This window comes from Venturia canescens, chromosome 7, assembly GCF_019457755.1.
Source record: "Venturia canescens isolate UGA chromosome 7, ASM1945775v1, whole genome shotgun sequence".
NCBI classification, from domain to species: domain Eukaryota; kingdom Metazoa; phylum Arthropoda; class Insecta; order Hymenoptera; family Ichneumonidae; genus Venturia; species Venturia canescens.
In genome coordinates, this window is record NC_057427.1 from 16,165,288 (window position 1) to 16,179,598 (window position 14,311).

Below are 14,311 nucleotides of genomic sequence, written 5' to 3' on the forward strand. Positions count from 1 at the left end.
TGCACGAGATTCTTTGACTATATCGCGAAACGTCCTGTAAAATTTAAGATAATTTAGAATGAGTTAAAAATTGAGTAAAACTCGATACAATGATATTTTTTCGATTGTTGCGTTATAGTTTTCTTTTCAAATTGAATTTGGCGGCAAAAAAAGTTATTTGGAGAAAAATTTCGTTGTTTCAAAAGAGCTTTTGACTTAGAATCAAAGATGGCGCAATTGCGGCGGGATAGCTCACGTGGCCCACGTGCTGCAAGTTTATTCGAATCCACACGGTCGATCCATATAACACGAGGAGGTGAGAGACGTTGGAAGCTCGATAGCCCGCTCGCCCCGTGTTTCTCCTTTCCCTCCTTGTCGCCCTCTCTATCGCTTAGTTCCGCTGATGGCCTAGTAAGGTCAGGGTTTGTAGTTTGCCGGGCGCAAGAGAGGGATGAGGCACTGGCAAACCCATCAGTTGTCCCTGATACGTGGCGACGGACTGGGTCACAGAGTCGCGAGTCAAAACGTTCTATCGCCACGTGCTTGCCCTCGGCTCTAGAAAAAAAATGTTTAAATCATTATTCTCCAACTGATAAATAAATTGAAGAAAAAAAAACTTCATCTTAATCGATGCACAAATTTTTGGTAAAAGTTCGATCTACGATTTAAAAAATTCATCTTCCCCATTCATCGAGGTGTTAATTTTTCAATTTTGTGCGAATCACATTCGAATGATGCAACTGTTGGTGGTCTGCACAGCTGTTCAAATGTTTCGTTCGTCAAATCTGAATAAAATGCGCAATAATGTTAGAAAATTAGATTCTCTCGATCGTTATTAGGATGAGAGAGTATAAGATCTGAAATAAGACGAAATTGAAGGAGAATTCGTCCTTGAGGCAATAACAAAGCGGGGCAAAACGTAAAGCGTCTACTAGGCTCATCGATAAATCATAATCGTTCGGTCGAGTCAATAAGCAGCGGTTCGTTCCCACCGATTCGAGATAAGGTATTTTATAATATCTCAACATTTTTCAACCAAGATTTCTTTCGACGGTTGTCAATCATATCCAACGATAATCGAACCTCTTATATCTTCTGTTTCGCAAACGAACTGTTTTTGTTTATCTGGTTCATCACGCTGTCGTACACCAGTAGATGATAATAGCCAACATCGGTACAAGAAGAGGATCGAGTGAAAATAAATAAAGAGTGTTTTGTGTTTTTTCATTAAAATATAAAAAAAAATAAATGATCACGTGGAAAGTTCTAACGATTAATTCCATCGACCGTTGTTGCTTCAACGACTAATTCAATGTGAAAGAATCGCGATGTCTTTGTTTACACATTTATTTTTACGAGCTAAGCCGAGGAACATGATAATAGTGATTTGCACGTGGACTGGCGCCATTAGAAAATAATATTCAGTAATGCTACATTTTGAGTTTAGGCCGAAGTATCTGTAACGGACTGTCCAACAATATGTGTTGAAAGCCTGAGCAAAGTAGAGGACGGGAAAAGAGGGAGAATGATAAGAGATGTGGTCGATCAACCACAATTATATCTATATTTATAGTCAAAGGCGGGTTAGAGGCGGCATTTCAAGTATTAAACGGACCAGGCATCACGTCGCAGCTCGTGGCTGACGATGAGGATATATAGTTTGCCCAGTTGGTTGACTCTATTTATCTATATCTATTGGCTCTATATATATAGCGATATTTAAAACGAAATAATGTATCCTCGGAATCCCCTCTCATTCATTCTCTACCCCACAATTCTCGCTCTCTCTCTCTCTCTCTTTCCCTCTCTCTTTCTCTGTATTCTCGCTGTATTCTCATCAGAATGGAAGTAATATTGGTTTATTTTTATTTAGTTTATATTGTTTAATTTAAGTTTTGTTTAGACAAAGTTTGTGTTTTCTAATTGCCCACAGCACTGGCTAGGACACAAAGAATAAAGTCAAGTCAAGTCAAGTCACAAAGAATCTTTCTCTCTCTCTCCCTTTCTCTCTCTCTTTCTGTTTCGTTCTTCCTCGATGTTCGTGGTCCTGTTCTGTTCTTTTTTTTTCCTTCTCTTTTCCATGCGGTCCTTGTGTGTTTATTCATCAAAGAACCATCAGTTCACGTTCCACCCTATCAACGGCCGGTTCGTGTCCTCAACTCTTTCTCTTTCTATAAACAGACTTTGTTTTCTTTTGTATTTTTCGCTTACAATCTTCGTCAAAGAAATTCACTTGATTTGGTCAGACGATTTTTATCGTGTCGTCTCTCATTTGGAAAACCATTTTCACAACTCCATCGCCTCTCCACGTGTTTTTTATTCTCGTAAACATAAATCTTTTTAATATACAAATTTCTAACGGTGGGGGTTTCGGCAACTTATTTTTGTGTACCGTGAACGCGAGTGAAATAAGATTGTCACATGAATCTACGATAAATAATACTCGGCGCTATGAAGACCACGTGTGTTTGAATCACATTTTTTCTGTTATGTTACAACGCCATACTTGATCAAATCTCGTCTCAGTTTCGTTCTCCCTTTTTTGAATATAGACACTTGCTTGATCTTTACATTTTGATTGCCTGATCTTTACATTCGCATGTGTATCGCGTCATGATGAGTGAATTTTTATTCTCAACTATTTTTATTTATCGAATCCGAAAGTAAATGCTAAAAAATAAAACCGAATAAGAAACTGATTTTTCATTCGAACGGAGAAAAATAATTTGTCTGAAAATGAATTGAATTTTCACAAATTATTGGGAATAATTAATATTGAAAGTACGCAGATGGAGGCTCGGAAGAGAAGAAGCGCAAGTTAAAACTATACGCACTTTGAACCTTTATGGTTTTTCTTATTTCGACTATTCTTGATAAGGAGGAAACATGTCATAAATTTATTGCCTCCCTACCCTCTGTCGAGCAATCACTGACACGAGCGGTTTCCGCATTTTTTTGTATTGTTGAACCTTGTGACTTGAGCATTTCATATGGGGTTCTTTTATGTGACGATAACGTGACGATAAGTAGCGAAGTAGATAAGTAGCGTAGTGAAGGGCGTAAGAAAAAGAAGCGTGTAAGAAGAGAGTGTAAGGTCACTGACCCGAGTATATTGACGATTTTATCGACGAATATTAGTGTTTTCCTGTGTAAAAAATAAAATTGCAAATCACGTTTTTTCCTACGTTCTCGTATCGTTTTAGGGCCTGGCTGTCGTTGAACCGGGAATAACATTGCAGCGGTGAAAGAAAATCATGACGATCGACGGGAGCGCCGATTCGAGCGTCGATTCAAGTGCGATCAGTCGTTTACGCGATGACCAAGTTTGCTCGATGAAAAATACGGAAAAAAGTTACGAGCCTCCGGCTCCAAAAGGGGGAGAGGAGAATCAATTTTTGACCAACGTTCAACATTCGAAAATATCTATTTTACCAGAAAAATATAAATCCTCTAAAACGAGTCTTCCGCCCGACGATGACTCCAACGATTTCGACAGTAAAAAAAATACCGATTCACAAGAAAATTCAGACACCGACGAACATTCGCCACCTGATGGAGGAATTCGCGCCTGGATGATCATGCTCGGCAGCTTTATGATCAATGGCATTTTGTTTAGCGTTATTAATACTTACTCCCTCATTTACGTTGAATTACAAAAACGATTGGAGGAATCCGGCGAAACTGAAGCTTCTTCCAAAGCCGGTGAGTTTTGTTTTTTCATTTAAACTTTATTCTCGCCAACGACAAACGGCATTTTTTTCGTAAATGATTTAAAAAAAAAAAACATGAAATAATTTCAAAAGTACTCTGCTCAAAACGTTACGTAATAAATTCCTTGCCGATGTAAGAATTCAAAATTCGAACGTTCAATAACTTTATTTATGAAACGTTCATAAAAAATTTCTTTGAAAACGTTGTACTTGGAGGAACTTGTTTGTTTGTTTTTTTTTTTTTTTTTTTCATTCAGCCAATTGCGAAGTTTCCAAGATGGGAAAGATTCCATATGTTTTCGTAATATCGTATATGTGTGTGCTTTTTGGAAAAATTCATAAAAAATCCAACAAGTTTCGCGTTGACAAATTTAAAGTTTTATTGACAAAGTGAAAATTGAGATCGCGTTACATACGATTCCTGTAAATACGTTGAAGGAGGGTGTAACTGGATAACGCGTCTGGCGGTTGAAATTTGAGAATCGCTGTGAATAAGGAATAATACGTATTGATATATATTGGGAAAGAAAACCGCATATAAACGAAAAGGAGTGTATCACGCGTATATCGGAATATTTAAAAAATAAAAATATTACGAATTTGAAGGATGAAAAATATTCTTTGTTTTGTTTAATCTCAGAAGTTTCAGAAAAGCTTTTTTTTCATTACGTCAATCGAATCTATTGTTTTGATAAACCGAGGCTAATAATATCGCCACTTCGTTGCCACGTTGACTTTGACATTAGTCTGTATTAAGCCGTAGGCACCGCACTGGTGCAAATTTGCACCCACAAAAATTTCAAGCGTCCAGATCTTCAGAACTCCTTTCTTCAATTTGGCCATGTTTCTCTAATAAAAATGTATTTTTCATTTTCTTCAATGATTTTACTCGATTAATATGCAATTGATGCCCCTAAAAAGCCTCGTAAGATTAATTCCATACATTCGTGGATGAAATAAAAACTTTTTAAAAGTCGAAGTGCAAATTTGCACCAATGTATTGAGTGCGTGATCTCAAAAAAAGTTTGGTGTTTACGGGTTAATCATATAAGCCGCAATAACTTTTGTAAACCACAATTAGGGCCTTTTTTTAGAATATTATAATTAAGGAGGGTGGATTGCGACGATACTATGTTGCCATGCTAAACCATGTTAAAAATATTAAGAATTTGAAAATTATAAGAATTTCATAAAATTTGGTAAATGTATTCTTTAAAAATATATAAGACAATATACATTTTTTTAGATTTTTCTACCACAGCTCTGGAGCAATTGAACACTAAAGTTCACGTGTATAAGCATAGAGTTTACATTACATAATATATACAGTTATACATCTCGTGCATAAGAAGTTCGATTTAAGATAACTCCTGTACACTGCATGTTAGTCAAATGAGTGCTAAATTTTCAAAATACTTTTAGACCAAGTTCAACGTACCGATTAAACTTATTTGTTAGTATATATGTATTCAAGCATATTTTATTAACGTGAAAAAATATTAAAAATGATAGTTTTGCAAAACTATCAACTGATTGATGCAAATTTCCATGATGACACATTTTCACAGGTATTTTTCAAAAAATTATCTGTATTTTTTACCGATTTTATTACACCAAGTCTCATTTTGTTCCTCAACTGATCCTCTACGAATTCACCACGTAGATTTTCCTTTAAACTCATCCCTTCAGAAATTATGAATGAAAAAGTTTTTTCAATTAATGGACAGTGAAACAGCTGCAACAGTGAAACGATCAAGTTAAAAAAACAACTACGTGGCGGATTCATAGAGGACCAGTTAACGAACAAAATGAGACTTGTTGCGATAAAATCGATCAAAAAACGCAGATAATTCTTTGAAAAATACCAGTGAAAATGTGTCAGCGTGGAAATTTGCATCTATTAGTTGATGGTTTTGCAAAACTAGCGTTTTTAATATTTTTACATCTTAATAAGATATGCTGTAATACAAATCCACTAACAATACATTTAATCGGTACGTTAAACTTGATCTAAAAGCGTTTTGAAAATTTAGCACTCATTTGACTAGCATGCAGTACAGAAGTTACCTTAAGGTATAACTGGATGGACAGGCTCAACCAAAAATTATATCTTGATCGGAATTTCCGTACTTCGTGATGCAATAAAAATCTGAAAAAATTCAACAACATTTGGAAAGTTATGAACAACAATTATCAATAATAATATTGCCCAAAAGTTAATAATGAATTGTTTAAACAATTAATTATTCAATAATTTTGCGGTGACCTATTGTTTTTTTTTACGAATCGAATGTGCGCATTTTTTTGAATGCTCATGATTTTTTTCAGAATTTTCATGGATTTTTGAAATTCCCTTTATTAAATTTTTTAAGTGGCTCTATTTGTACATTTTTGATCCACTAACCTTGAGACTTTTCAAAACTGATGGTAAATATGTCTTCTAAAACATATCCAAAATTCAAATTTTTTAAAATTTTTTTCAAAATTTTTTCAAAAAATTTCAAAAATTTACGAAAATTCTGAAAAAATTCATGAGCATTCGGAGAAATACACACATTTGATTCGTAAAAAAAAACAATAGGTCACCACAAAATTATTAAATAATTAATTGTTTAAACAATTTGTTATTATCTTTTGGGCAATAATATTATTGATAATTGTTGTTCATAGCTTTCCAAATGTTGTTGAATTTTTTCAGATTTTTATTGCGTCACGAAGTACGGAAATTCCAATAATCAGATATAATTTTTGGTCGAGCCTATCCATCCAGTTTTACCTTAACGCTCAATTATTCGATAACCACGTGGTAAAAAAAATTGAAAAAAATTGTAGTTGTATACTTGATGCCAAAGAATGTAATCACCAAATTTTATAAAATTCTGATTATTTTGATTTCGTGATCCACCCTTCTTAAGGAAGATGATATTTCATTTGAATTATTTAATAAGACTGAGTTGTAAGCGTTAAGTAAGCGTTAAGCACTGTTGAATTTAATCTTATCATTGGATAGATGAATTTCAAATCCTTCGGTTGGCTTACAACTTGAGTACAAAAGCGGTATCACGTGACTGGATTGAGTGACGAAACGCTTTTTATGTGACCAGCGAATTTGTCTCAACGAAAGTCCTTGAAGACTCAGTGTTGTGATACAATTGATAGAGACGATTTGAGATTAACGAGCGACAATAGACAGTCCTAAAATTGCTGCGACGTCATTGCAACCATTTCTAAACGCCGCCCTGATTCCCCCTACATTTTTTTTCTCTTTGATGATCAAAGACCAATTACGCAGAAGCACGAAGCCGCGAACTAACGATGCGTATACTTAACAATTCGATGAAACAATTAATTTGACGAATTGGGTCATCGATCGTGACGTTACGATAGTCATCGAGCCACTGGACCAAATCCCTTTGTTAATTTCCCCAATATAATTGCTGCATTTCATTTTCAAAATAAACAATTTTCTAATCAACTTTTTTTTTCTCTATTTCTCGTTTTTTATTACATTTTTCATGATTAATTACTTGATGTTATAAATGGAACAACGATTAGACGGGTCATTGAACAATTCGAAGAGTTAATGCCCCGCCTCGGTTAGTTTAAATTAATACGAACCTTCGCTCTTTTTTTCTCCATCTCTCCTCCCTTCGTCTCATTCACTATCTCTCTGGGAATGAATTAATCGTCAATTACACAGGCATTAGTCCTAACAGGGGTTAAGTGACGTCACGCATCTCCTTCAACTCATATTTGCCGAGTGTATGACATTTTACTCTTCTCTCTTTCTCTCTCTCTCTCTCTCTCCCACACACATTCTCGTTAATGCTCACCCTTTGATACTGTACTTCGGTGCAATCTCAACATTACGACGAAGAAGCTACCGATTTACATCCTCCATTTTTCATATTCCCAAGAATCTGGCTGCATACGAGCTAAAGAAATAAGATGAGGGAACAAGAGAGAAATAAAAATATGCCTGCTTGGGTATCACCGTTACACGCAAGGATCGAGTTTCAAAACGTATCGTGTTTCAAAGACTCGTTGAAAATATGTGTGTCCATATGCGTTCGTGAGTAAGAGCGAGGGAGAGACGAAAGAGGTGTCGAAGCATCGAAAAAGCCTTTTGTCCCTTAACGAAAATTAATTCGTCGTCACACTAGTTATATATTTTGTATGGAAAATAAGTAAATCGCCAACTGTACGAATTAAATAAACACGACTACGGAGATGGTTTTACCAGGTTCTTTGTTTTTCTTTCGATCTATTTTTTTTCACTTAGTTTTTAAGCCATCCAGTTAAGACCGGCGCGTACTGTGTCGGCTCGCATCGCATTTTGTGAATCGGTTCCATGCATTTTTAATGAAAGAGCGCACACTAGCTGACGGGCAGAAACGCAGCCCGTCGTAGTGTGCGACAAATCCAGGCAGCACGTGTTTCTAGTACACACCTCTCTTTCTCGCCCACCATAAGATAAAAAGAGACACACGATTCTACCAAATAAGGGCAGAAGAATAATTCTCTCGACGATCCAAAAGTGAATAACAAAACAGAGAATTTCATTCTCAATGCAATGCGATGCGGTGCGGCCTCCTGGTCCGTCTCTAGTGCGCGCTGTCAGATTTTTCAAGTACTTTGCGATCCAGCTCGTTCCGTCTGTAGGGTGCGCCGGCCTTTAATGTCCTTCAATTAAGAATGCACAAGCGCGCGTGCTGTTTTTATTAGGTGACCCTTTAATTTTATAATACATCTTACAAACCAAGCTTTATATTTTATGCATGCAAAATTTAAAGATCCCTTATCGACTGATTGGTTGAAATATTAACTGTCGGCAAGTACAGAATTTAACATTTCGCTTATAGCCACTTGGTGGCCTCTTCGACTCAACGTTTCATATGCTTCTAAATCAGATGTCAAAGATTAAAATCATCAAATATATGAATTGAATCGAGGGGATTCTGAGCGGTACGTTAAAAAAGGTCGTCCGTATTATAAATATTGAGTCAAAGACTATAAATGGTTACAGAATATTGGAATTTTGTAGGCCCATAAAAAAATGTGGCAAGGTCGTTTGTCATGCACGCAGCTCAACCTAAATTATTATTGTCAATGGAAGTGGCGGCCGTACTTTTTGGGGTTATGTTCTTAATTTTTTCATATCAATTTTTACGGTTTATTAGAATTACCACAGGGATCTTCATTTTCATTCTCAGTTGTTTTATTCCTAGAAATTGTCCACGTTAACGACAATCACTGAAGCTGCTCGAGTCAATTGTCTCTCTTGCAATCGATGCTTCCGCGTACGCTGCGAGATGAATTCATCGATCACTCCTATATTTTATGCAATCATTGCCTCAATGATTTCGTAATAAAACTTATTTAAACCTCACTGCGAACGAATGTTTGATAGAAAAACATTCACAACGTTTCAACTGTTATGCTGGAAATTTGATAAAATATCTTTATGTTCTCGAGTATTATAAAACAACGTCAATTGCAAAGAGTCAATAAACGATAATAAACGAGAAGGTTTGGTTTATCAAAATAAGAGTGATTTTATTTCAATTCTAGGGTATGGATCAGCCGCACGAGTACAGGAGAAATAACTGTATGAATAATTATAAGCGAAAATTTTGTGGCACCACTCGATCAATCTGAATCAAAGATTCGAATAACAATTTCCCTCGGTTTTGAATAACTATGACCAATATCGTTGCTCCGAAAAATCTCCGGTGGACGAAAGTCCTTTTTCTCATCAGCAACGTCACATCAACGCATTTATAATCTTATACCAATTACATAAACATCTTTGTTCTTCAGAAAAAAACACGAAAATGTCACTTTCGAAAACTCGATACGAAATGAAGTATTAAGTAGAATTGAGTGAAAGGTAGACAATAGAAATTTATTAGAAAGATAGTGATGAAGATGAGTGTCTCATAATTATTTACAGCTTTGGTCGGCTCGCTGACGATAGGCACAACTTTTTTTTTGTCCCCCGTCGCGGGAATATTGACCGACAAATTCGGCATTCAATTGACTACTTTTTTGGGCGGAGCTTTCGCGTTTGGTGGAATGTTATTGGCCTCCCTGTTTTCTCACAAGGCAAGTTTCGGATTCAAATGAATTTTCATCGATTTATATGTCAGATAAACTGATTACCGGCGTTAATTAATTAATTATTGTTGATGCATGGAACCGATCGGCAGGTGGAAATTCTGTACCTGACTTACGGAGTGATGTACGGATTCGGGGCGAGTTTGGCTTACACACCGAGTTTGGTTATCCTCGGGCATTATTTCAAGCGATACCTTGGCCTGGTGAACGGGATCGTCACAGCTGGAAGTTCAGTTTTTACCATTATAATGCCTTACATAATTGAGCCGTTGCTCAAACGTTTTGGTCTCGTGGGTACTCTCAGAAGTTTGGCGATCCTCACTTCGGTCGTAATGGCTTGTGCTGTCCTCTTCAAACCCGTGCCTCGTAAGTTCATTTCCAGTCTCGAAAATGTCTTTTTTTCCCTACGATATAAGGATACTTGGTATAAGTAAATACATTAAAAAAAAAAAAAAAAAAAAAACGGCAACAGGAAGATTTTTCAACACAAGCTAGTTACAAAAAAATTTTCCAATATCAATTTGCAACAGTTAAAAAAGCCGCTGAAGTTCGACAAATCGAGGCGAAGAAAGTAGATTTTTGTTTGAAGCTTAAAGAAGTCGTGAATGTTTCAATTTGGAAAAAGAAAAAATACGTCGTCTGGGCCAGTGCAATTCCTCTCGCTCTATTCGGGTAAGTCTCAATTGAAACGATTGATGAAAGAACAAAATAATCTAAGAAACAACCGTTTTTCTGAATAAATGTATAACTTGATAAAATTCTTATCGATTTTGGCAGATATTTCGTGCCCTACGTTCACATAGGAAAATTCGTTGCCATTACGTTCAAGGATGCCGATAAAAAATTGCCGGTCATGTGTATTGGCATTACTTCCGGTATTGGACGACTCGTGTTCGGCTACATCGCTGACTTGCCCCGGGTCAATAGAATTTTGCTGCAACAGGTGAATGATCGAGTAGAGATAAATAATTTGAGCATTGAATTTACAGCGTCCGATTAACCGTTGACGCTTTGAAAACGATTCTTCCAATTTAAAACGAGAATTCATTTTCCGGCAGATTTCGTTCGTTAGTATCGGCATTTTGACAATGCTGTTACCGGTAACTCCTACTTTCGGTTTATTGCTCCTGATTGCCCTTTGTATGGGCCTTTTCGACGGATGTTTCATATCGCTTTTGGGTCCAATCGCATTCGATATTTGTGGCCAGAAAGGCGCTACTCAAGCCATTGGCTTTTTGCTGGGAATGTGCTCAATACCATTGACCGTAGGCCCGCCAATAGCAGGTCGTCTTTTCGATCGAACAGGTAAAGCACCGCGCAAGTTAATCCAAATTCCACCCTTCAGTATAATTAACATCCAAAAAAATAGTTATTTCTGTAAATTTCATTTATAATACGATTGAATAACTAGTTTCGATGTTTAGCCTACTTTATTTTGAAAATCTTATCGGAATGATTATTTCCTCAGGATCTTACGAATTGCCTTTCATACTGGCTGGACTTCCGCCGATAGTCGGCGCTTTGGCAATGTTTCTAGTCAGGTGTGTCAAAGACGAGAAAAAAGCGAACGGAGATCTCCAGGGAAATCTGCAAAATGGTTCGTCCAAATGTATTGATAATTATTAAAAATATTTTTTTTTCAATGTTCACGTTAAATGCACAAATTTACCATAAATTTATAACAAAAAAAAAGTAGCGAGACAAAAATTCGATTCGATGGTATGAAATGAATGAGTTTCGAGTAGTTTCAGGAAAAACAATTCCAACTCGAATCAGATACAGTAATTACGGATGATTTTCGAATTTTTCCGTTTGATTTTTTAGTTATTGTTACGAATCGGGACTCCAGCTTAAAATCCAGCTACAATTGTTTTGTTTTTCTTACCCAAGATTTATCCAAGATCTTGTTTTGAGCTGTAAAATTGTTAGACATTGTAGTAGTATCTGTGAAAGTTGATTGTACACTATTGGGTGGTGGTTGAAACGTGTATTTCTTAGGGGATGATGGTGTCGGTGAGAGCATTAAATCGTCGGTAATGGAAATTGGTGTATCGGTACAACAGGAAGGTAGGTCGGCAAAGGAAACATTGCCGTGTAGACTGCTTAATGCGCCTGCGAGAATTTCGAGCTGTTATTATCTTCAGAGTTTTTCTTCTTGCACGAAATACGATCAGTCACGTTTTTTCACACGAGCCGAGAAGTTTACGAAAGTTCACGGACCCGGGGATAACTCCGAGAGTGCTCCACTTCTCATTGGATTAAACAGGAGGCCTGAATTCACGAGAACGTACAATTTCAACGGGAGCCCGGCATCCTCGCTACTTTTAACTTATTGACGATTTTTCAAGCTTATTCATAAGAAACAAACTGACAATACTTTTTTCTTTGACACACGTGTAGAAGCTTCTTTTAACATTGCACATTTTTTAGAACAAGCTTGCGATGTAATAATTTTACTGATTTGGCTGTGAATGAAAAAAAAAGAATAAATTTTCTCTTTCTCTCTCTCTCTCTCTTCCTCTGTTTATCCTTTTTGATTTTTGTTAATCCTACATCTCTATCTTCTTCTTTGTTTTTTCACTGGCTTCTTTTTCGTGTGTGTGTGTGTGCGCGCGCGCGCGCGCGCGCGCGTGTGTGTGTGTGTGTGTGTGTGTGTGTGTGTGTGTGTGTGTGTGTGTGTGTGTGTGTGTGTGGATCGAAATGTTCGTCGGTAGGCATGAATTATGATTCCAGTGTGAATACTTTTAATAAATCGTCCTTTTCCTCAGTACATGATTCTTATATATATATATATATATATATTTTTTTTTTTCTTAATTTTATTTGTGTAATTTCAGAAGGACGAGAGCTGGAAAATTTATGCAACAATGGCAACGCTATAGTGAACGCGTAGGAATTAGCAGGGATGAAGAATGAGAAAAAAACTGGTTGATAAGAGAAATTTTACATAGTCTGTGACATCAACTGTCATTTTCTCAAGCTCTCTGAATTGTTTTATTACTTGAACTCCCACCGTTTTTCCTACGCTCAAGTTTGGAACACGCGGAATTCATGAGAAATTTCGCACAGATGTTTCGTAAGGTTTTAAAACATCTCGCAGCCGCGCAACCACAATTTAGGAACGTTCAAATATTGTTAAGCAAATTTTTAAGTTATAGTTAAGTTTTAGTTAAGCGATTTTCTTTATGAAACGTAGTTTGATTTTTTTTACAGATTAAACTTTAGGATCAAATATAGGAGACCTTAGCGTGATCTCAACTTACGGGTGAAAATTGGAGTTGAAGAGAAATTCATTTTTCTATAGTTTCAGATTGAGGTTTCAATATTTCGTATACAAATTTTCAAACTCATTTGTTAAACTTGATATTCAGTTGAATTGAGAATAACTCAAGTTTGATAGATGAACCATGTTTAAACGTCGTTTTATTTACGTTTACAAGCATTTATCAGCTTTTTTTGAAGTATACGTTTTTACATAATAACATGAAATTACCACTGGCTCTGGATACCGCAGTATTTTCCAACAGTCATCAAGGACAAGTTCACGTATCCTCTTTTGGGGGTGGACTGAATTTGGTATTGTTTTCAATGTTCGAGTTATTTTGACAAAACTACATATTCAAATAAGGATTCCCACTTTTTCCGGGTATTCCGGGTCGCCAGTATTATAATTGACGGGCTAAAAAACTATCTAACGTTGGATTATTCAGAGAAAAAAATTCTATATTGAATTACACGAAGTTGCGTTAACCGAATTATTGTATATAATATTAATTAGATTGAAGAAGAAGACAGAAGAAGAAATGTTTCAGATACAGGAAAAATGAAAAAAACTGAGCATTTTTGCAATAATCAAATGTATATTACTTGATAGATAATTTTTAGCAGTTCAACATGTTGAGATATCCTCAAAATTCTATCAATAAGCCGGAGAAAAGATTTAAAAATTTGGCGTTGGCCAAAAATTTCAAAAAGGTAAATTTTAATCGAAGTCATTAACCAGGTTAGTATTCGTTGTTAACGTCAATTACTCATTCCGATGGCATATGGAATTCATCACCAGCAGGACACAAGATTTCATTTTTCGAGGGAGAGTAATAATATAAGATCGCTCATCAGAAATAGTAAAAACGCATAGTAATAAATAAACGGGAAATTGACAATTTTCGGGGCAATTCGTGTACGTACCATTGAAGTACTTAAATCAAAAAAAAGATTGTAAGTAGTCAGAGGTTACAAACTCGATGTATTTTGTTATTCTTGTAAACTGTATTAAATGCTAAAACAACTATTATATACGTTATAAATATAATTATTTTTAAAAAAATGTTATTATACCAACGCTTAATTTTAAACCTAGACCTTCCATGTGGAGGAACAAGCATGAAAAAAGATCTTAATGTATTTCAAATAACGCGCAAATATTTCTTATGTTTGGGAAAACGTGGAATTTTAAAACACCGCGTTGTGTGCAGCACTATTTTTCAACACGCTGCTTTTTAAGG

General features: G+C 35.9%; 1 protein-coding gene across 6 annotated transcripts; it reads left to right on the forward strand.

Annotated features, from left to right (window-relative positions):
- Window positions 1-471: 471 nt before the first annotated feature.
- kar (monocarboxylate transporter 10-like protein kar) lies at window positions 472-14,100 on the forward strand. Of its 6 annotated transcripts, none has more exons than XM_043425314.1 (10): window positions 472-985; window positions 3,183-3,681; window positions 9,643-9,794; window positions 9,899-10,172; window positions 10,337-10,478; window positions 10,584-10,749; window positions 10,865-11,111; window positions 11,275-11,403; window positions 11,805-11,873; window positions 11,981-12,313. In XM_043425314.1, exons 2-10 carry the CDS (start codon window positions 3,234-3,236, stop codon window positions 12,034-12,036), a joined length of 1,683 nt encoding a protein of 560 aa, XP_043281249.1. In that variant the 5' UTR covers window positions 472-985; window positions 3,183-3,233; the 3' UTR covers window positions 12,037-12,313. The 6 variants fall into 6 exon arrangements, with proteins under 6 accessions (XP_043281249.1, XP_043281248.1, XP_043281245.1 ...); XM_043425313.1 differs by lacking the exon at window positions 11,981-12,313 and adding an exon at window positions 12,644-14,100 and having other exon boundaries at window positions 473-985; XM_043425310.1 differs by having other exon boundaries at window positions 474-985; window positions 11,805-12,313.
- The last annotated feature ends 211 nt before the right edge of the window (window positions 14,101-14,311 follow it).

Excerpts from the sequence above, each read along its gene's own strand:
- kar (XM_043425310.1), top strand. The coding sequence starts at position 3,234 with ATGACGATCGACGGGAGCGCCGATTCGAGCGTCGATTCAAGTGCGATC. Across the intron at positions 10,750-10,864 it reads ATAGAATTTTGCTGCAACAG|ATTTCGTTCGTTAGTATCGG; the intron begins GTGAATGATCGA and ends ATTTTCCGGCAG. Across the intron at positions 11,112-11,274 it reads TCGTCTTTTCGATCGAACAG|GATCTTACGAATTGCCTTTC; the intron begins GTAAAGCACCGC and ends TTATTTCCTCAG.